The sequence below is a fragment of the Camarhynchus parvulus genome, chromosome 2 (assembly GCF_901933205.1).
Source record: "Camarhynchus parvulus chromosome 2, STF_HiC, whole genome shotgun sequence".
NCBI classification, from domain to species: domain Eukaryota; kingdom Metazoa; phylum Chordata; class Aves; order Passeriformes; family Thraupidae; genus Camarhynchus; species Camarhynchus parvulus.
In genome coordinates, this window is record NC_044572.1 from 138,046,696 (window position 1) to 138,070,673 (window position 23,978).

The window sequence follows — 23,978 nt, forward strand, 5'->3', positions numbered from 1 at the left end:
TGAGATCCAAACACCTAAACTCAAGTGTCAAAACAATCCCCAAAATGCAGACAGCTTCAGATGAGCAGCACTCACTTCAGACCAAGCCTGATCCCTTTCTTGCTCCTGTGAGCACGCTGACTAGATTGCACCAAATATAAGAGGTTTACATACCTAGCTTACACACAGACATGTAATTTAATTTGCCCTCATCAGCAAACTGAACTCTACCACAGAAACTCAGGGAAAGACAGACCTCACTCTGTCCCAGGACATCTTCTTCCAGGCTCTTCTAATGAAATTCCTCCCCTTCTTAGTGGTGATAACCCAAGAAACTCCTTCCACACATTATCAAGACTACTCCAGTCCCACACTCCTTTTGTGACCATGACACTTCTCACTCCCAGTTCTCTACAATTATATTATTTTTTGAAATGGAAAAGACAAAAATTCCCACTTGTAGAGGAAGCTGGAGGTGACTCTGCCCTTCTACTCCGCTCTAGTGAGGCCCCACCTGCAGTGCTGCATCCAGCTCTGGGGTCCCCAGCCCATAAGGACATGGACCAGTGGAAGTGAGCCCAGAGGAGGTCACCAAGATGATTAGCAGGATGGAGCACCTCTCCTGTGAGGAAAGGCTGGGAGAATTTGATTTATTCAGCCTGAAGAAGAGAAGGCTCTGGGTGACCTAATTGCAGCCTTCCTCTAGTTGAAAGGAGCCTCCAAGGAAGATGGAGGAGACTTCTTACAAGGACATGTAGTGACAGGAGAAGGGAGAATGGCTTCCAACTGAAAAACAATAGGTTTAGATTAGATATTAGAAAAAAATCCTTACTATAAGGGTGGTGAGGCACTGGAACAGGTTTCCCAGAGAAGCTGTGGATGCCCCATCACTGGAAGTGTTCAAGGCCAGGCTGGATGGAGCTCTGAGCAACCTGGTCCAGTGAAAGGTGTCCCTTCCCATGCCAGGGTGGCTGGAACAAGATCATGTTTATGGTTGCTTCCAAAACAAATGGTTCTATGGTTCTCTAGTGACTACAGCAACTGCCAGCAAACACATGAGGCAGATTAATAAAATATTATATTATATTTATAACTCAGGTGAAATACACCATTCACACATCTGTAGTGTCAGCAGTGGAGCATCTTCCATTTTAAAGGCTAAATTGGTTCCATAGTACATTTTGCAATCCCTCTAATCATAATGCTATTATTTTCTTGACCAGGGAATTCTATATTTTTCCATCCCCAACAAGGCAGCTATGTCATTAAAATAGTCCTTTATTTTTGAAGCCCTTAAAGTAGCTTCAAAGTGGAAGCAGAGGGTTTGGATGGCTTTGTGAAACAGCTTCACAATGAGGCAAGCAGCAGAACTGGCACTGTAAGTATAATATGCATCCACATGCTGTATGGAATTGCTTTTTCCTCTAAAAGCCACTCTGTCTTTTTATCTACATTTCTTTTTCCCCAAAGTGAAGTTGTTTTAAATAAGGTGTCTGTATCTACATGTGTCTGTAGTATTAAACATCCCACTTATTTCTAGAGCACTACCACAGCTTTTTACTGCTTATGTTTGCTAATATGTACTGCAATTGCTGCTCCTTTTCACACTAGTGCAATGGGAAAGAACACAAATTTCACATTGATAGTTTTCACAGGACAACAGGAGCCAGATCAGACTGCACTTCCTTCCTTATGCTCTCTCAGCTGCCTCTTTGTAACCATCTGCTCAAGGCAGCCCTGTACAAGGACTGTCTCTCTGCAGCAGCAGCCACCTCATTGCTGAGCGTTCGTGCAGCCCCGAGCACACCTCAGGGTCACAGGCTGCAGCGCTTCCCAGGGGCCAACACCTTGATGTCCTCCACGTGCAAACACCTGTGTGCATGCAACTACCCAAAATGCTTTCATCCTTGATTTGTTTCTGAAAGTAGCAGTCCAAATATTAAAAAATCCAGCTGTAAAATCCTAAGAAATTCCTCTTCCTAATACCACCTGATGGACTGAAGTCATAAAGAGAGTGTGCTTGTACAGGTGAACTTCATACAGGCCTTTTGTTCGGAAGGTCAATCAACAGTGTCTTTGTGAATAAACTTCACCTGTTCTACTTATACCATCTAAGAGCTAAGAGTTAGTCTGAGTTATTTTGATTTCCTGTGGGGAGAAAACCAATAGGAAAATAGTCCCACTTTGAGATGAGGGGCAAAGGAGAAGGGCACAAATGGTCCTTTCCACCTGCCCCTCCCTTCCCTCACTGTCCTGGACAGAGCACAACACACTAACTTGTCAAGATCTCCCACTTCCAAATAGATGCTGTCAGCAGAGGAGATGACATTTTTCAGAATCCCCACGAATGCAATCATTGTGAACAGAATGAACAGGAGAAACCAGATCTTTTATGCTGAATAGAGAAACCTTGCTGTAAAAATATGGGCCTTCAAATTAAACTATTTATAGCAAGAATGGATGATAGAGCAATGGCAAAAATCATGCTACAACAGGAATATACTGGGATTTTGAATCAGACATTTGTCCTCCTGTGGTAAGCTGGCTTAGAGGACCCCAACAGAGAGAGATAGTTCTTGTTTTTCTTGGTTGTGAGAGTGTGGATTCTGAACTAAGCAGCTACATTTTGCAGTACAGGTAAGGTTACTTCAGCACTTCATCATCTGCTGTGAAATCCCAGAATGATAAACAAAATATCATTCTCAGTGGCTTGAAATGCACAAAGTCACCCAGCACTGCTGTTTCACAGCTCAGGATAAGAGGTTTGCTCACTGCATGGTTCTGAAACTTCAGGCTTCAGCCAGAGGTCACAATTGTAAATGACAGGCTGAGAGAAGAAGGGATGCATACATATCAAACATTTCAGCCCCCAGTTTACATGGACACTTATAACTATGCAACACATGAAAAGTGCATTGAATATTAAGATAGAAGCAGGCAGACTAATTATTGTGTATTACTAATAATCACAGAATGAGACACTAGAAAGGCACATTATCCTGAAGTGTAATTATTTCAGCTATGTGATAGTAACATTTGCCAAATGTTTTTAAACCCACTTCAGATATATTCTACACTGAGATTCTGTGCCCATTTTTGTTAGTCATAAAGAAGACCCAATGCAGTAAGTGGTGTTTTTTCACTATCACAGTCAGAGTGGAGAGAGGGGAAAAATTGACTTTCATTGTGGTAGTCTGATGTGGACAGTGGAAATCTGTTAACTACTTCTCCATACAAGTAAGCTAAGAAAAGCAAACTATCTATCAGTAAAGTAACATCTCCCCATCCAGGGTCAGTACCTCGCTCAGAAACACATAGAGATCTGTAATTCAAACACCCTAAAATACAATTTTAAAGCAAAATCTGGAGGAATTGAACAGCCCAGCTGGGGTTTTGCTGAACCTTCACTTCAACAGAAAAACGTTTCTTTAATCAGTCCAATCTGGGTTCTTTTTCCCTATATCCTGTGGCCACCAGAAGTCTCACAAGAGACTTCCTATTATCTTCTTCAAAGGGGAAGATAATAGGAAGACAGCTCAAAATGGTAAAACCTCATTGCCCCAGTTCAGTGGGCATTGGTGTTTCTCAACTGCAAAAAAAGGTTAAAAAAAAAAGTGGGGTGTGGGGGGGATATAGAATGGTTTGGGTTGGAAGGGACCGTAATGATCATCTCGTTCCAGCCCCCTGCCATGAGATCAGATTGCTTAGAGCCTCACCCAGACTGGCCTAACACTGTCTTTCTCATCCAACCCATTTGATAAACTTGACCAAAAGGGATAAACACTGTGAAGCAGAAGCCACTGATTAAAAAACTGGAGAATTCTTCTAGAAAATTACTTTTTCTAGTCTCTTGTTAGAGAACAGTACCAAGACTTTTTTTTTTATTTAAATAACTGACAAAATTTTAATATTTCTAGCAATTCTGTAACACCTTTATTACTTAAATTCCTTACTCTTCTGTGCTTTAACTTTTCACCACACGCTTGACACCCTCCACCCCTCCCAAACACTTGCTGAGCAGAGCACATCCCTGCCAGGGAAGCCAGTGGAGCTGTTTCCACCCTAGTCAGTCCTGAACTGAGCCCAGTAAGCTGAGATGAATTCTTATTCTCTTGGTGCTGAGTTCAGTCAGCCCTTCAGTACTGTTCAATATAATTTCAAAAAAAAGGGTTTTTTTAAGAAAGCAAAAGCAACCAAAAGAACTAATGAGCTACACTGCAACAAAACATAGTCTACTGATGTCTTTATAGCACTTACCAACAGAAGACAAGATAAAAGCTTCTCACTTCTTTTACCAGTTTCTTTTCATAGTTTTCGTGACCGTTTTAAAGGACTGTTAATTTCTCTCGAGTCAAATAAAAAAAACCTGCAATTGCTAACACAACATAAAAAGCCTAATAGCAGTAGTTGCCATTAAAAAGCCTTTATTATCTGCTATTGCTGCTACCACATAATGAGGCAAAATGTGTCACCAGGCATGCACACCTTACTCAGGAAAGAAAACTCCCTGAATAAATAACCTCCTAATGAGCGACAGCCCAGATTTGGGTCTCACACCCACCATCAACAAGTGCATCATGGGGGAGGACTTGATAGAAGTCAATACAGCTGTAAGAGACCACTTTCTGAATCTCCTTAGAAAAGCTGCCTTCTGTTAAAGTCTATACTCAGAGAAGTACAAAAGGATTCCAAAAGTATAGCAAAACCTTTGTTGGCTTGTTTTTAACAGAACTCTGTGACTATGGTATTAAAACCAAACAGATGAGACATAAGAGCCAGAAGTAACATTTCAATGAAAAAGATAAGAACTCCAGAAAACACACATAACAGTGGCTAAACATAGGTGGTAAAGAAATAGTTTATATTTATAAATGTATACTAAAAACCATCCTTGCTTTCTCCAGTGACTTTTACTGCTCTGTTGAAGTGACCACTCAACTGCCTGAATTGTTTTTATATACCAGGAATGCTGAAAAATCAGTTACTGATCAAGAAAATGTGTATATTTTTATACATAAATAAAAAATGAAGCATTTTTACAGTTAATATCTTTTCCTTAATTTATATTCTATCCTGTACATTATCAGAGTCTGACTAGATTACAGACATTAGTTTAGCTATGAATAATTTTGCTAGTTTTGGACTTGCTCATATTTGTAACAAGGTGGTTCCTTAGGGAACCAGCTGAGGGAGACTAAGATCATTGTTCCATTTTCCATTATAATTTTACCTCAGTTAGCCTATAAATACTAAATTCCATATTCATCAGGAACTTATAAATGAGTGATCCTTCACTGGAGCTACGCTTTCTGTTGTGTGCATCCCAAATATAGAAACAAACACTTGTACTCCCATATTTACATTACAGTAGCTGCAAAGAAAGGAACTTTAAATCTGTCTGTAACCCATGAGTTACTACTGTTCTTTAATCCCATAGCTGACGACAGAAAGGACATACTTCATTAGAAATGAGATTTTGTTTGTTTCTTTGGACAGCAAAACCAGATGTTTAAAGTGCTGGAAATTATCTTCATGACAAATTAGAAAGCTGACAGCAGGAACAAGAACCTAGGAGGCATCTTAAATTATATTCAATACATTGCACTGCTTTGTGCAACACAGGTCTCACTACTGTGAATATGAGGTGTGTGTTAATATTATTTGAATATATAGAACTGCAAAGAAATCCTTTTAAAAACAACTGTGCAATGGAAATATAAAACAAATGGCTCTGCTCACAATGTTTTATTTACAAAACTTTCCTGAATTCCTGCTCCTCTTTCCACTGTACATATATGATTGCATGGATGAAGTTTCCTAATGGCGGCTTAATTCAATTCTTAAAGCTACACAAGCTGAAGTCCATCTCCATACTCACATTTTAGAGGACAAAGCAAACCAATATTTAAATTTAAGGCAGAGCAAGCCAGAAAAGACAGGCCACCTCAGGCTATAACATGAATTCAGATGAAAAACATCACTAAATTAATACACACATAAAAGACAAAGTTACTAACAAGGCAGCAATAAATTTAGAAAAATAGTCCAATCCATTTGCTTGATGCTACTATGTTAAGCTTATTCCATTAAGCAAAAAATCAGTTTGTTTGTTTGTTTTTAAATCTGAATCATGCCCGGTTTTCTAAATAAAGCTACTGCAATCATATGTGGGAAACCAATACTGGATTTCAGTACTTTGAGAGCACCACACTTCCCCTCTTCCCCAGCCATCCTCAGCAAGGACAGCCTGTTTTATATGCATCAGTCCAACAATCACAGCTCAGACAGCTTACATGAAATCACTGATGTATTTCACTCTGATTTTTCATTACGATAAGTCTTTTGCAAGCAAAGACAAGTTTGATATGACTGTATTCCATGTTAGCTACACACGAGCCCATTCTCAACTGGGAGAGCTCTACTACACCATTTGGTTTCTTCACTCCCAAGCTTGTATGGTTTCCGAGTTTACCACACCTCCTCAGCCTTCAATACAGGGCAGATTTTCATCTGCTGATGTTGAAACATGAGGAAGGTTAGTTTGCCTTTGTGAACAGCTGGGCAAATGCCTTATTAGCTGAGCTTTGTCTCAAAACCTATCCAAAATCCAGTGGTCTTGTTACCAAATGTGTATTTAAAGCAGTAACCACAAACCTGTTCTCCAAGGGTTCATGACAAAGCAGCAAGGTGCTTGATAAATGGCCACCAAACAGACTGCAGGTAGCAGGGGTTTCTAGTTGCTGCAAGCCTGTAATGGAGGATCTAGTTTGATGCATTAAGTCAGAATGAAATGAGTTAAATTGTATTAACTTTAAACAAGATACTTTAGATAAAAAATAGGATGGAGAATTCATACCAAACCTTAATTGTCAAGAAAATTGGTCAAAACATTTAATACTATTTTATCCTAAAAGTGAAACACATCACAACCATATGTGTTACTATTTTTTAGGTTTATTGTACTGTTGGCAGTAGGAAATATTCCTATTTGTTCAGTCATTGAAATAATTTCTATTGCCTTTTTGAACCTGTTAGAAAAAAAAGACACTCATTTTATTTGCTCTAATAACTCTCAAAGTGTCAGATCCAATAAAGACTCAATTTTCCACTCTGCAGAAATTACCCCCAAACTCCTGGTGTCAGGCCTTTAAGAATCAAAAATACTGAAAAGGCTTTTAAAGAATGTCTCCCAATTATTTTACAACATTCTCTTATCTTTCTTTTGGCCCTGAGACCAGCTTCCTTGGTTAGAGCCTAGCACTAGTAATGCCAAGCTTGTGGGTTCAATCCCTGTATGGCCATTCACTTAGGAGCTGGATCTGATGATCTTTGTGGGATCCCTTCCAACTCAGAATATTCTGTGATTCCAGTTAAAAATGTATCTAATATGACAAATTACTGTCCTATACCAAAGTATCTTGAGTACACACATTCACTTACTCTTGGTAGTCATGTCTGCTGCACTCATAGAAGAAATAGAAGCTTATGAGTAAGAACAGACACATTTGTTTTCAGGAACTCATCTCTAAACTACATTTGCTCACTGTCTTATCAGACATGGAAGAACTGGCCTGGCATTTTACCTAAAATGAGTTAACAGATTATTAAAATCAGTCACCCATATAAAAATCCACATATTCATATATCCATAGAACTTTTCTCCTCCTTTACCTGCCCCAAGGAAAAAAAAATATGCAAACGAACAAACAACAACAACAACAAAAAAAGGCAAACAAAAAAAAACCTCAACAAAAACATTTCTGTGCCCACTCTGCTTATTACCCAAGTCATTTGGAAAAAGTTTCCATAGTGTCCAAAACAGAGAGATTGCATTACTTTAATTATCTTCATTTAGAGAAAAACAGAATAATGCAATATCCAAGATGTGTGTACGCCACAACTCCACAGCAGTACCTTGCTTCTGTAACACCCACTTCCTCAGACTGCTATTTTTACACCTTTATATGTCTTTAACAGGATGATAAATGCTTTTAAGCAGAAGCCAGGACTTCAAGAAGCCTTGATTCTTAAAGACTCACCAAAATAAATAAGGCAATTTTACCTACCTTAGATATTTCTGGCTCCACTTGTCTCTTGGGTGTGTCTTTTGACTCGGGCCCTTTGGGAGTACCAGTGCTCTTGACCGCCAGCGAATCAACTCCTTCACCTTCAAGCTGCAGGTTAATGCCTTCTGTGGGGACAGGGTGATCAATACCATTTGGATTCAGATTGCAATGGATAGCTGGGAAAAAATAGGAGAAACATTGTTTTAGGAAACATTGCTTTAGGAAAGAAGAACCCAACAGTTCAAACATTTAGCACGAGCTACTGAGAAAGTGTCATGCGGTAACCAGAGCTGTGTCAGACCACAGCAAATGAACCATCTGTACTTTGATGTGGATTCAAGGTGAGATATTTGAGAAAGAAAAAGAGAGGAATGCAGCACTGCATCAATTTATTTAGTGCAGGCTACCGTGCGGAACTGTGCTCTGCTGGATTCACTGGAGCATCCAAGACCCTCAACTTAGAGCTTTTATTAAATGTTCATCATCCAACCATACAATTTTTTCCTTTCTAGGCAAACAAGTTGAAGGTTTTCTATTACATTTTCAATTCCTACAACATTCTAGGTCTTAAAGAATGTGGGATAAGTAAGCCATGCACAAAAAAATCAGCAAGTCAGTCTCTGCACAGAGTAATGACTTATCCAGCTGATTATTTCTCCTTCAGTCCTTTGTACCACTGCAAGTCACCACCTACACCATCCTAACAATCAAGAGAGATGTACTCCCTGGGAGTATATAATGAGGTAGGGACTAATGACAGCAGAATAAGGAAAGCATCCAGAGAAAAAAAAATAAATGCAAACCATACAACAGAAATGCCCTTTTAGAACTATGGCAGTAGCTTGCTTTCTGCCCAAATTTTCACAGTTTCAGCACTCACACACAAAGCAGTGATTTTAAAAATGTGTGGATCCTGAGATAACTTCCCCTTTATGTGACTGACTTTTGCATTTATGTTCCTGCATAACTGGGCTACTTTTAGCACTACTTGTAATTAATGGTCCCAACTTGCCCTGTATACAAAAGAACTTTGCTCAGATACTGTGGTGCAATGTTTGACAGATCTGAATAGAAACCTAAACTACAATGTACAGCCAAAATAAAAGCTGCCCTTTTAGTCTTGCTTGACTTAGAAGCAAAGGATGGGGAGCTGGGGAAGAACTACCAGTTTCTACCAGCTACAGATCAGCCCTTGAAGGCCCCTCACAGGAAACTGGCTCAAGCTGCCAGTGAAAGCAAAGGGTTATTTAACTTCAGCACCTTTTGAAAATCTATTCAGCTTAAATCCTAGAGTCTTAATTGAAAACTTCAAGCCTAAATTACAAGAATTCCTTGGTACAGAATTAAAGCAAAGGACAAAATGTTGACCATTTTGCCTTGAGATCTTTAAAAACATCCAAATATTTCTAAAAGATAAGTGATCTCCACAACTACTACAATACCTACATCTGCAAGCCAAGGACAGGAACACCTACTATGGGAACTTAAAAAGAAATTTGATTCTGTGGTTTATATTTACATCAGTGTGCCTCAAGATACCAAAAAAATTCTCTCTCTCCTAGATTATATCCACCTACTATTATCTAGCTCCTCTAGATCATATTAACCTACCCAAAGGAAACAACTACTGACAACAACTCTGCCTATCTTCCAGACCACAGAAAGATAGATGTGATCCACCAAGACTGAGTATTTTCACAGCACACTGAGAATAAAAACTGTTCTGTTAGTAACCTAATTAATTCCCCCCTGTACAAAAAATGTAAATGTATCTTAATCAACCTGTAAAGTACTCCCCTCCCAGCACACCCTGCTCCAGCTGATCAGCAGTGAAAAGCCATTTGGTACTGAATGCAATCCATAAAAATTCCTCCAACTGTCTTCTGCCATGATCTTCCCTAGCTGAATAGGAAGACTCCTAGAGACACCTTTGAAACCCTAACACACTACAGCAACATTCAGGAGCAGGCAGTTTTTGCCTGTCAGCCCAGTTCCAGTGCTCACCAAAGAGAAATTAGGTAGCACAGTAGGACTTAAAACCACCTGGAAGAACAATGCCAGCAGCAAGTCTCCTGTGAATTGCAACTCCTCCCTTCCTAGTGCTCCCAAACAATAGAGATTAGGGAGTAGGGTGGCATGGCATCAACAAGGAGACCCTTTTGGGTTATGGCACTAATTTGCCATGCATTAGAGGGAGCAAATGATACAGATTTCAATAACATGGCAGCACGATGACTAACCTGACTTCCTTCCATGTATAACCACATGACACGCTTGGTGGATGAGGGAAAGGCTGTGGATGGTGTCTACCTCGACTTTGATACTGTCTCCCACAGCCTCCCCTTGGAGAAATGGCTTTTCATGGCTTGGATTGGGGTATTGTTCACTGGGCAAGAACCTGGCTGAGTGGCCAGGCCCAGAGGGTGGTAGTGAATGGAGTTATATCAAGCTGGTGACTGGTCACAAGTGGTGTTCCCCACAGCCAGTTCTATTTAATATCTATCACCATTCTGGATGAGGGCATCAAGGGTACCCTCAGAAAGTTTGCAGATGACACCAAGTTGGTTGGCAGTGCTGATCAGCTGGAAGGTAGGAGGGCTCTACAGAGGGATCTGGACAGTCCAGAGTGACAACCCAAGGCCAGTGGTGTGAGGTTCAACAAGGCCAAGTGCCAGGTCCTGCACTTGGGTCACAACAACCCCGTGCAGTCCTACAGGCTGGGAACAGTGGCTGGAAAGCTGCCCTTGGAAAAGGACCTGGGGGTGCTGGAGCAGTGACTGAACATGAGCCAATGTGTGCCCAGGTGGCCAAGAAGGTCAATGGCATCGCTGGCCTGGATCAGAAACAGTGTGGCCAGCAGGACCAGGGCTGGGATTGTCCCCCTGTACTCATCACTGGTGAGGCCGCCCCTCGAGACCTGTGTCCAGCTCTGGGCCTTTCACTACAAGAAGGACATTGAAGGGGCTGGAGTGTGTCCAGAGAAGGGCAACAGAGCTGGGGAAGGGTCTGGAGCACAACTCAGGTGAGGAGCAGCTGAGGGAGCTGGGGGTGTTTAGCCTGGAGAAAAGGAGGCTCAGGGGAGACCTTGTCACTCTCTCCAACTCCCTGAAAGGAGGCTGCAGCCAGGTGGGGTTGGTCTCTTCCCCCAGGTAACAAGTGACAGGATCAGAGGAAAAGTCCTCAAGCTGGGCTAGGGGAAGTTTAGATCGGGTGTAAGAAAAATTTCTACATGGAAGAAATGGTTGTCAGGCATTGGAACAGGCTGCCCAGGGAAGTGGGGCAGTACTGAAAGTATTAAAAAAAACATATAGACATGGCACTTGAGGACATGGTTTAGTGGTGGACTTGTCAGTACTGGGTTAAGAGCAGGACTTGATTTTAAGGCTCTTTTCCAACTTCAATGGTTTTACAAATCTATAAGCACCTGCATGGCTTAAAAATGAAATAAGTCACTTGACAAGATGCTGCTTGACTCTTAGCCCATCATGCATTCAAGAGTAATGAATGCTAGTGCTTTTTCAGCAATGCCTTTTACTGGGCTCCTTCAGGATACAAAAGAGGAAAAAATGGAAGAGGCTGCTAGCAATTACAGAGATGCCCACTGCCTTTTAATTGAAAACAGGTGAGTGGTAAAAAGAAACACAGGCTGTCCTAGGGAACTTTTCCAGAGTTGCTAATATTGAAGGGTGGGGGAGGGAGGTGGGAAAAGAGAGCTTTTTTATTTTCTAGGGCTATTTATCTCCTAAGAAGAATAAGTATCTCAGTCACTTGGCAAAGTTTCTCTTTCTTTGTCACAATACAGTTTTAGGTAGCCAGCTCTATTATTTTCTTCTAGTGATGCCTCCAACCCTCAGCTACACAGAGAATAGGAGCAAGGAATATTTCCTTGCATGGGTCTGTTATTTCCTGTTACCACACAGAATACATAGATCCATCTTTGCAGCAGACAGGTGGAGTTCTTGCCTCCTTTTAAATGTCAATACAAAGCAAAATGGTTCCCTTTCAAGATTTGTTAAAGGCAGCAAAAGAGGTCAATGTTTGGTCAATAATTTATTCTCTTGTTAAATCTACATCTTATATCAATTTAGCTAGATAAGGTCAGTTCAAAACCCAGGACCAACTATCAAACCTAATGAGGCTTGGTGGGCTGACAGCATCCCGGGTTAACATCCCATAGAACTGAGTCTAAACAGCTCTTAGAAAATAATCACAAATCACTAACTTCACCACAGCCCATGCGCTCTGACTCTTAGCTGACACATCTTAAATTTCTTTTAGGACTTAATGGCATTCATCTGGAAAAAAAATCTTTCTCCAGACAAAGCAGTTTCTGGCTAAAATATTGTTCAGACCATTACTCCTCTTTACCCTGGTACTGGCTAACACTAGCTCATCCTGCCCTCTGCTTTCAGACCATTTTCCCACACTGCTCCTTTGACAATATCCCTGCTGCCTCAGCACCACTTCATTCCACCAAACTGCATCTGCCTGATCAGTCCCAAATTTTAACAGTACATCAAGACAACAAACAACCTCCAAATCAGCTCACAGTATCAGCCTAATACCACTATCAGCAGTATCATTAGATTTTGAAACAGAACTTCTTCCAATATTCTTCCATACAATCTCAATATCCATATATCATCTATATCTCAGTAATACAACCCTTCATCCAGATTGAGATCACTTATATTCTCCTTTCCCTGCTGAAAACCCCACCTCAGTTGATTAATCTCTCTTCATGCTCCCCAACAATTGTTGTTCAACTTGTATTGAAAACTTTCTGTGGTGGGAACTTGTTTCCTTTTGAGGAAGGAGGGTGGATGTTCTGTACAGCTCTGACTGCACAGCAAAAAGCACATAATGAATGATGCTGGCAGACACAATAACATAGATCCAAAGATTAAATTTGTGAAACAAACTATTACTTAAAACAAAGGTACTTAAGTGCTCTTGTACTCCTAACCTAATGGTAAAGCTGAATTTAATATTCACTTTTCCAGCATCTAAAAAGACTGCTGAGATCTGCCAAGTTATGAGAGTAAAAAGCTCTGTGAGAAAAATAGTTAGCAGAGCACCTAAAATGGAAAAATTCCCCCACATCTGTCCTAAAAAACTAGGATGCAATACACTAAGTACTTTTTACATATGGTGGAACACAAGTCTTTTCCATGTATACAGAGCAAGATAATTTGTTGCCCTGCAGAAGCTGGCCCATACATGTGGGCCAGTTCCATGCCCACACAGATGTCTCCAGGGTGCACACGTAGTTTCAAAAAAGAGCTCACAGGGCAATAAGAATGCTCTGCTCCCGCCCAGCCACCTTCCTCCCACGCCTGCCTGCCTCCCAGATGGCAAGCAGCCAAGAGACAGCCTGCCTGAGCATGCTTGATGGTACACAGAAGTCACCAAGAGCCATCGCAAGTTACTGGCATCTGGGGCAAGCCTTGTCTTTTCCTAGAGGGTACTCTGTGAATCCTGTCTGGAAAAAAGCCTGAAGGCACTCTTCAAAACACAGCCTTGATATATCCAAAGTTTTGCATGGGCAGATGGAAAGTCTTTGTCTCTCCATCTGTAGGCTCAAGGCTTAGCAGATAAATCTGTGATCAATCGGTGCCTCTGTGCACTCACTGCCTACTGTGTCAAACCTTTCATAACTCTGTGTTTCAGTGGGAATACTGCTGGCTGCTTAAAACTTTAAGCAGATCAATTAAGGCTACATTAAAGCATATTTGGCAAGTACTTGAGTTACATGCAATAACAATTGTTCTATTCTAAAAAGTGATCGAGTAAAAATAGCATCTTCTTACTCATGTGCCCTGTTCTGTGCGCATCATAGTCATATGCTAGCTTTTGCTATTCAGAGACAAAAAGCAGGCACAGGAGTACCCACCCAAGCTCTAACAATCCTTACAAAACTTTCATGCATCAAATACTGGCAACCTTGCAAGCTCCATTTTATGTATTCATTCCACAGACTAGCTGCACAATGCTAAGAGGTAAGTCCATACAATCCACCTACTAGTCCCACCATAAAATGCCACATTGTTGAAAAGGACAGACAAAAGTTCATCCATATAGCTTGAACATTAACAAACTCAGGTTGGACATAGCAGGGACCTTATAGAAAGGGTCCAAATATCTTTTCAGTCATTTCAGTAGTCACAAAGATTTATCGAGTATTTCTAGGGAAAACACCTTTGGACAGCAGCTCTCACTGGACTTGTTCCTTCCATCGCTGCCCATTTCTTTGTCAAAAGTAAATCAAACCTCCAATCACATCAAATTTTGCAGTCAGCATTTTCAATGAGAGTTCTATACACTTCCAGAGGCTACATTTCAATCCAGAGCAGTCAGACAGAATCCCTGAGGGTTTTTGCTTGCCTTTACTCACAACCTGCTTTATCTGGGTTGATCAGGGAGGAGATATTCACGCTAAAAACACTGAAGTCTTGCTCAGATTGAGATGCCTCCTCACACTAACCAAATGAGCAAGCTGGATCTGCACTGCAAAGCCCTTCTTGTATTTCAAGAAGCTTATACTTCATTAGCAGCTCTGCATATCCCTAGCAAACATGGAATTATTTTTAAAATATCTGACCTGAGCAGTTACCACCACTTCTACAATAGTAAAAAACAAAATTAAAAACAGCAAATAAAGATGGCTTTAATTTGTACTATAAAATTTAGGACTATTTTGACTACTTTGTCTGGCAGAAATTCCTTCCATAGTAATGAGTTTCTGTAATTCCTATGGATGGTCCATCTGCCTCATCAATCAGCTTCTAGTTTTAAGAAACTGTCTGGCTTTTGCCTACCAGAAGTACTTCTCCATATAGTCCTCTCTTCACCTAATGTAAATTTGCACAGTTCCCCCAACACATCACTTGGAACCAGCTGAAAATGCAGTCAAAGTTTCACATAAATACAATCTGCTGCTTATGTTGCAACCTAGTAAATACTGCTGGCAACCTGCTGAGCAAGTAAATTCAAGATTTTGCCCACTCTGTTCCTCAAACCTGTCTGTCTAATGGCCACCAAATCAGCAGCACTCACACAGAGCAAAGAAGCCCAGCAAATCAGTCAGGACCTTTTCTACTTCAGTACAGGTCACATGAATTTATCACAAACCTCCTGTAATGCTGAAATCCCAAAGTACTTAACTGAAGTAATATTAGTGTCTAGCTATCTGCTTCTGTTGGTCAGCATCAAAAAGCAGCATCAAGCAATTCCAAACACGCTGTGCCAAAAGGGAGGCCAGTATTGAGCTGGGGAGTGCACTGTAAACTGCTGCTGCTGCTGAGCTGTACCTGGAGCTCTGCACACAAAGCTCAGACAGACACAGGCAGCAAGGCTTGGCAGACAGACACACACCTGTACCTGCAGGTCCCTCCAGTGAGTAGCTTGTCTTTCTAGCCTCTTGTTATAATGACTGCTAATCATTAATCAATTAAACAAAAACCCAGCTTCTTACAAGATACGAATTTTACAATCAAGTCTTTGTTAAAGCAGTGGGACGTGCCCAACAGCTGGGCAGGGTAAGTGACAGCCCAGCAGCAAGGAGTGGACATTGAGCCAGGTCAAGAGGGCAGGAAGGGCAGAACAAAGGGGACACAGGTGTAGAAAGTGGATAGAGGCAGAAGGGGGACAAAGTGTTCAGAGGAAGAGCATCCATTTTAATTTTTAACCATGACTTGTCAGGCTTTTACCTTTTTAGAATTATTATTAGCAAGAAAACTTAAGGTAATGGCATTCCTGAGACAACTATCCCTGAACATCTCTAGCTAGACAATGGGGTAGTCATCCCATGGTATCGAGCCAATTACTACACTAACCCATGTGCTCTCTCCAGAAACAATTAAAAAATACAAAAAACTAAAGCCAAAAGAGAACACAGAAAAAGTATGTTTTCTGAGACAAGCTACTACACTTCACATTTATCTCTCTAACAAACTTTAGCTGTAAGATGGTATAAAGTCTTGTACAATGACAGAAATATATCAAGAAATCCAAATTAGTAACTCAGCACTTTCATATCTGGAATCAAACTAAACTCATAATTCGATTGAAGGTCAAAAAAAATCTTGAGTGTAGAGAGAAGAGTCCCCTTAGTTCTTTACAGAACAGAAACACTAAGCCCAGAATAAGAAATTCTCTTCTTCTATGGGTTGAGTTTGCCTTCTGAGACCCTCATCCCACCAGGATAGGTATGTAATTAAGTTTCTTCAGCTAAAAAACTTCCTTATCCTTTTTTTTATAGTTTTCCTACTGGAAAATATTTATTTTATGTATGGCAATATCCACTTACCATCTCTTATCCTACAGACTTTAGCAAATGCTGTAAACAGTTTCTTTTACACCTGCTCTTCAGGAGGCAGACTGCATGTCATCACTGTGCTAGACAGACCTTGGTGTCTCAGTCATGCAAGTTCAGCCTTTATAACAGCAACAAGATTTCATTACAAAAAGTAGACACAGTGACTGGAGAGCAAAATTATTTCTGAAGCATTTTCTCATTCTGTTTTAATAAAAGTACATTTGGTACAAGCAGCTCTTGAATTCACACTAGCAACAGAGACTCATTGAAAAATGAACCTATTCAGTGAATAAATAAGGCCAGGTTACCACAAATCCTGTACAGGTATAGATGAACAGGAGAACACTGACACATAAGGGGACTAAGAGAACTATGCAATTAACTTAGAGCAAAATGGATCTTAGTGAACAATGTAATAAAGGTCAGTAAGTAACATGCATCACCTGCACACGAGAAAACAATTTAAGCAAGGGATTAACATACAAAATAGTTGGTCATTTCTTTTGCAAACTAGTAAGTCAATAAGAAGGCTTATGCAAGCATCTACAGAGATTCTCTTGAATAGTGAGGAAGTCTGGATTTCAGGATTCTGAGTTGCACAAAGTTGCATAAAAGAGGGTGCTACAACAGATAAGAATTGTATGAACGAAAACCAAAGAAAATCTATTGGTAGATAGAGAGGCAGAGACCTTAAAAAATTTTCTCTCACAAAGAAAAGAATTCACCATATATTACAACTGTCAGTCACCAACCAACTTAGGCAAACTCCAAACCAGGTACCACTGTTGTCCTAAGGATTGTGCAGAGAAAATGGAGATAAAAAAGAGTAATAACACACCTGGGTATGCAATGAGTCTGCATTAGTTCCACTGATCTTGGAAGAAACTTATCTTGCAGACACTGATTAGGAAGCTGGATAGTCATGCTTCACCACAAGCTACATTTCTGAGACTGCCTCTTCTCAAGTCCTAACTATACTACTGTTCAATTCTATACTCAGCCAACATTACATCAAAAAACGTTTTTAAATGCTAACGAGCCTATCCAGCACACAAAGAACAGCTCAGAGACAAACAGGTTAAGTCCTTATTATGGCATCAGAGATGCACTGTCCCACACATGCAGCACAGATCTCTGCCTTTGCCCTACTCATGAAAGCTGGTGTCTGCTGAACATGTGGCACAGAAATGGCTGCAATTTAGCTGTGGATCTGGGCTTTATTTCTTGTCCCATGAATGAGCCACAGTCAACAAAATGCAAAGGAAAATATCATTATTCATCCTCACTAGCATAACTAGTTTGAAATCTGGCAGTTGACTTCTGCTCTCAGTCCTGCCTTTCTCTCAACTGCCTGAAAGTTACCTCCTTTATTGCTGTTCAAGGATATCCCTTCCCTCGTACACTTAACTGAAGAGTCTGGAAATGCCTTCTTTCCTTCCCCCAGTAAAATTCTTCACCTCCTACTGCTTGCTCATACCACTGTATCCTACTCACTCTAGTACCCCAGATGATTTGTGTAGCAACAAACCATCAGCCGAGAGCATGCAGAGGACAATCTGAGAGAAAGCTTCTATTGATGCACATTACAATTCTCTTTCTTTATGTTTATGAAATAGCATTATTAAAAGTCTCTTTCTTGCTTTTACTAGGTTATTTGCAGAGAAGCAAATCAACTCAAGCAAAATCCCCTCTGGGGGAAGAAATTTTTTTTTTAAAAAAAGAGCCACAAAGACAGGGCAGAGGCGAGCAAATGAGTAGAGGAATGGGGGAAGTAATAACCTGAATGTTCACCTGAAGAACAGAGCTAGCACATCATATAGAGATGGATAGGGCTGCTCTAAAGACCACCTAAAACCCACACTGTCTTCCTCACACTCTTATTTCTGTCAATCACATAGTCCCTGCAAACATATTAGATCCTGTAATTGAATGCAGGGGTCACTTCAGCCCAAGTCCAGACCCCTGCACACCTCCTTGCTTCATCCAGGAGGAGCACAAACTAGGGTGAATTCTTTCTGTTTCAGGTAATCAAGGGGCTCTTTAATGCCAAGTTTCCCTTTGCTGCACACAGAACCTGCAACTATTCAGAACAACTGCCTCAATCTTTCTGTAGTCCTTTTGCAAGAGGGCACTTCTGGAGAGATAAGGATGATCCTTCGCAAAGGTGAGGGAACATAAAACCTACTCGAGGCAGAAGCCACTAAGGCTGACATCTGCAGATCTAATCTGCTTCAGGTTCTCCTGAATGTCTCTCTCAGACCATACTTCACCTCATTTAGAGAGGTCAGTACAGGTGTTTCCAACCCTACCTGCTGTGGAGAATCAGTATTTTCCAGATGGCATTTCTACAGTTGCAGCCTAATGACAGGCCCCTCCTTCCCCAAATCCCATTGACCAGACATGGCACACAGTTCCTCTTCCAGAGCAGTGTCAGTTCTTATAAACTAAGAAAAAGAAAGCGACATATCTTATGCATCATAACCCTGCTTGTTAACATTTTTATAGCTCAGTGCCTAATTCCCCATCTCCTCTCTGTTTCTGGATTGTCCTGACCAAATTTCCCTCTCAGCTACTAAATGCAAATCACATTCTTGTGGTGAGTAGAATTGTTCTGGACACACAGCAGATGAGCTAGACTTTGTCATAAAAGTCATCAAGCTGGGTCAGACTAGAAGTTTAGCCCTTTATGCCACTGCTTAAGGAACAGCCTGAGAGCAGGGTGTACATTAACTGATCCAGCCTTGGCACATTAGGAATGACTCCCAAGGTTAAAAGTGCACTTGGGGAACTCTTGTGTTATATGAAAAACTATTTCCTTTTTTAATTTAAAGCACAAAAGCCCACGGCTTCATTGTTCTGCCTTATGACCTAATTCCTTTTTCCACCTTCTCCACACCATTCATCAAGACCTAAGGATTCTCTCCATGGTCATCTCTTTTCCAAGCTAAAGAATGATAGTATCTGTAACCTGCCTTCAGAGAACATACCATGTCTCTGACCAGCTGACTGTTTTTTCCGTATTTTTCCAGTCCTCTCCTTCTTTTAGGGCGTGGCAAGCAAAAGCTGCAGGGAGCATTCACAACACAAGAGCAATATGCAATCATACAGAAACAAAGTTTCTTGTTCAGAGCTCTCCTCATAGTTCTTGAGATCTTATTTGCTATTTTGACCAGCACCAACCAGACAGTTTCAGAAGACCTCAAAATTACTCCATTTTTTAGCTCTTTTGCCTTTGGCACCTTCCAGAACTACTCCCTCTACATTCCCTGCGTGTTTTGAGCAGATAATTGAAGGCTGAGCTGTTCAATTGTTAATCTGCAAGGGTAAATACCTGTATCCATTCAAAGGTAACAGCTTTCATGAGAAATATCCCACAACAGGATTGCTCAGTTTTAAACTCTGAGTATCTCTTGCTCACAGAAAGGAGCATTGCATTAGAGATCACACAGTCTGGACAAAAGTCAAGAGACAAAACAGGGCACAAGAAGGTAAAGCTGTCTCAGTCAGGACAACAGAGAAAATTGGCTCCAAAACCAGGCACAGTATCTCAACAGACCCACAAACTCAATACTGATTGAACTGAAAAGCAGCCTTTTAACAGCTCTACTACCGCTGCAAACTAGCTGTATTACTTTCAGAGACCAATGGGCAAAACTAAAACTTACAGCGCTCTACAGACACCGAGTTCTGCACCCACCAGCAAGCCTGCACAGAAGATGTTTTGGACAGAAACCTCTCCATGCTTACCAGCTCAACAACTAGCACCAGCCTGCAACTCTGACACCATCCAGCTGCAGTGCCTTGCTCTGAGCCTGTCCCTGCTGTTCTCCTGCCACAGCCCTTGTGACACAGCAATACTGGGAAGCACTAGAGACTGGCTCTGAGCAGCTTGTCCTGGCCTCACACTCAGCTGTAAACAAGAGGAACAAAGCTACACGACCTCCTTGGATGTTGCCTGCCATGCTTGGACATAACAGAAGAACAAAAAAAATCCCTCCAAAAACCCTCAAGAAAAGTTCTACTTTATAGTTTCCACTTAAGCAGTAAACATGAGTTCTTACAATGTCACTACAGGTTTTGTCAATACTTTCCAGTAGTACATTAGGAAATGCATCCAAAGTCTAACTCTTGTCATTTGCTCACTTGCATTCCCTTCTTGGTGGAGAAAGCACACAAACTTTCAAAGTATTACTCCTTCCATCTGCCTTCATATTACCACCACTGGAGAAGTTTTAACCTTATGATGGTATTCAATTGTACTGAACCCGTAAATTTATATTAATCAGTATCCTCCTCAAGCTTCTAAGTCTTCCAAGTACTTTAAAGGGCAAGGTCAGACACCTAAGGAACTGTATCTAAACTGGCTGATATGAAAGTACTTCTGAGTTTCCAGACATATTCTTATCCTACAACCAAGTTTCATGCAAAGGAAACAAAGTGTCACATCAAGTCTATACTCGGTACCTTGATTCAGGGAGGGTAAAACGATCACATAACTTGCATAATATCCACCCTCCACTCACACCCAAAGACCCTCCACTGCAGGGCGATTCTTTGTTGCCACAGCTTCATTTTGGGGCCTCCAATTCCCACCATGGAGTGCGCCTTCTGAACTTCAGCTCACAGTCTCCCTTTCAAATGTAGCAACAGAGATTGGAAAGATCTAAGCAGTGGTTCAAAGCAGAGAAGCACACACAACCAGAAAGCTGTATGCACAATGTGGGGGTGGGTGGGAGGTAGAGCTGTTGTTGAGCAAGAAATAAGGGGGTAGATGTCAGAGCCCAACAAGAAGGCTGCCACATGAATGTGGATAAGAGATCTATCTTCCAGTCTGGAATCCCCTAATTGCTGAGGCATTTTTGCAATAAATGGTCAGAAAGTGACACACAGAACTCAAGACCAAAGGCTGATGTTCATATCTTATGCTTCACTGTCCAATACACCTCTAGCATTGGTGTTATCCATCTCCTCTGCTATGACCCAATGTGACTGTTTCACCTGGAGAATTGAAATGAGTTCTCTCTCTCAGTCCTGCTTCCAGCTGGCAGCTATTTCCAAGCCACATGTCTGAATCCCTCAGGCTAAGAAGTGGCTAGAAACTACTGAAGAAACCAAAAACATGACAGAAGCATGTGCTGTTTTTGAATCACAGGGCTTGTTACTTCTTTGCTCCATAGACAAGTAAGTGTGCTGAAACACCATCTACTGGATCACATTCCCTGGAAACTCAGATATGGAGACATATCCAGTCTGAGCTCAAAGTGGGTGTAGGAATAAGATGAAGTTGAGTAACTGAATACCTGTCAGAAGAGTTGCACTTTTGGGCACGCCCTGGAACAGCATGATAGGTACCTACACTGAAAGCTGCTTCAAAGCTGTCCTCTGGGTGATCCTGAACTTGCTTTGACATTCTTGGCAGAGTTAGCATAGCACATCTATGAGCTCACCATATTTCAAGTCTCTGAAGAAACACATGGCAGCATTCAATATCCATGGAGTTGCTAGGCACTGCAGGCATTCAACCAAGGTACACCACATAGCTGAAATCCACAGGATCACTCTGATAGAAGTCGGTTACAAGCTGCAAATAACTTCAGTCCTGCAGCAGTCAACCTGGATGCCATTCCACAGAATGCCCTAACTTCCTTTGAGTCTTAGTCTTCTTAAGGATTACCAAAGGGTAAGGCCAGTCATTGTCATTTTACTTCTTAGTAAAATGCACTATCCTGTAGGAAGATCCAGGGTCTCAGTAGCATAAGCCCACTACAGAAGAGCCATAGGAGACTGGAAGTTTACATAAACTTCCAGGAGGAGACCTGCAACAAATCTTTGTGGCACTTTCCAAAGCCTATACACAGCAAGAAAGGTGTTAGACCAAATTTCATTAAACACTTACCATGAAAGAACTCCATGAAATAATTAGCACTTTTATTTTCAAAGGAATCTCAAAAATATCACAGATCAGAGCTGCAGGGGATCCAACAGAACTTTGTGGGATCACCTGCATGCAGACATCATCTGATGGGTGCTGTCAGTCTCTCACCTTCCTGTGCAATAAACACTGGGGCGGGAAGAAATCATCATTTCTCTCTTTTCCCCTTTACCTCTGCTGACAAGAGCAAACTGAAAAGGAAAAAAAAAAGAGAACACTGTTGCAGAGATCAAAAGCCTTTTTCTACTGGCTCTGACCTAGTTCTTTCATTCTTACTAGAAGGAGAAAAAACACTTAAAGGAACATTGTCAAAACTGTTGAGTCTAAAAATAGACTTACCTTGGCAGCGCTGCCATCTCAACAGGCTCATATTAAGGAGTGCAAGCTCACTTTCCTCATACACATGCACCAATCCTTTCATCAATCTGGAAGCACTGGCACTAAACAGCCCAAAGGACCTCCCAGTCCCTGTAAACTCTTTTGGGACACTAAAGAATGTATTATATACAACTGGTGAAGAACTGCAGTATTCTCCAAATTCCTGCTTCATATATTCAAGTCTACCACTGTCAGCTATCCCAGTAAAAAAGTTTGGATATTTTCCTTAAGTAAACAGATGGACATCTGTTGACATTGCTAAACCCCAGCACACCATGCTAAGACAGCTTTAAAATAATCAGATTTGAGGAAGATTTCAGCATTTTTTTAGAAAAATTTTTCAAAGACTTTCCAAAAAGTGTAAGCTACAAAATATTTTCACCTTAGCCACGCAGAGCATTTCTGAAAGGAAAAACAAAACAAAGACTCAGGGTTCATGGCTGAAGCTGACAAACAGGCAGTTTCCATAGAACAATAGCCCTGGTGGAGCTGGTGGAGCAGGATGTTGGCTCCAGTCAGCAACTCCCATGCTGCAGAATCCCTGTGCTGCAGAATCCCTGCCTCCCCTGTGCCCCAGGGACCTTCCCGCTGCCCCAGCTGCATCCCAGAGCCACCCCCAAGTCTGCACAAGAAGCCAGTTGGCCCAACCATTCAAAGGCCTTGCATGACTCTATAAAGAAAGCCCAGGAAGTCCACCCTAGCCAGGCTCCCAGCTGACTACTGCAGAGACTGGAAGGCCAGACAACCTCAGTTTAAACCTTATTTCCAAGCTTGCAAAACTGTTGTAGAGCAGGTTATATTCTCAAGATCACAAGCTGCAAACCAGGAAGGCATGCTTCCAAAGAAAACAAACAAATCAAACAAACAGAAAACAAAAAAATCCCAACTGTCTGCTCTTCCTGAGTCCAGAACATTTTTCTACAAAACTATCTATTTAGAAGATTCAATGGCAACTCTACTTTAGACTAAAGCAGGGTCTATACACTGTGACGACTGGAGTCATACAGAACACATAACCCCTCAGCTTTCCAAACAGAAGCTGTAATGCCACATGTTCCATGCCAAAAGTCACAGTTCAGGAACAGAACACAGCTCACACCTAGAACTCCAACAAGGCCCTAGGTGCATTAAGAGAAAAGCAAGCTTTTAAGCACAATCACACAAAGAAATATGGTTCCAACAGAAAATGATGGATAATAAAAGGCCTGAAATGTGAATGCACTACAAACACACAAAGCAGTCATGGTGGCCACGTGGCTACTTGTGCTGAAATAGTCATAGTGCTGGGTTAGTGTGAGGGCAACAG

The 23,978-nt window shown here is 41.3% G+C and overlaps 1 protein-coding gene across 2 annotated transcripts in view; it reads right to left on the minus strand.

The window, feature by feature from the left end:
• The window catches only part of SAMD12 (sterile alpha motif domain containing 12), a 175,770-nt gene that overhangs the window by 149,736 nt on the left and 2,056 nt on the right, over window positions 1-23,978 (minus strand). For both annotated transcript variants that reach the window (XM_030971755.1, XM_030971756.1), the window contains exon 2: window positions 8,046-8,221. In XM_030971755.1, the coding sequence (XP_030827615.1) occupies window positions 8,046-8,221 (176 nt within the window). The remainder of the gene's footprint in view (window positions 1-8,045; window positions 8,222-23,978) is intronic.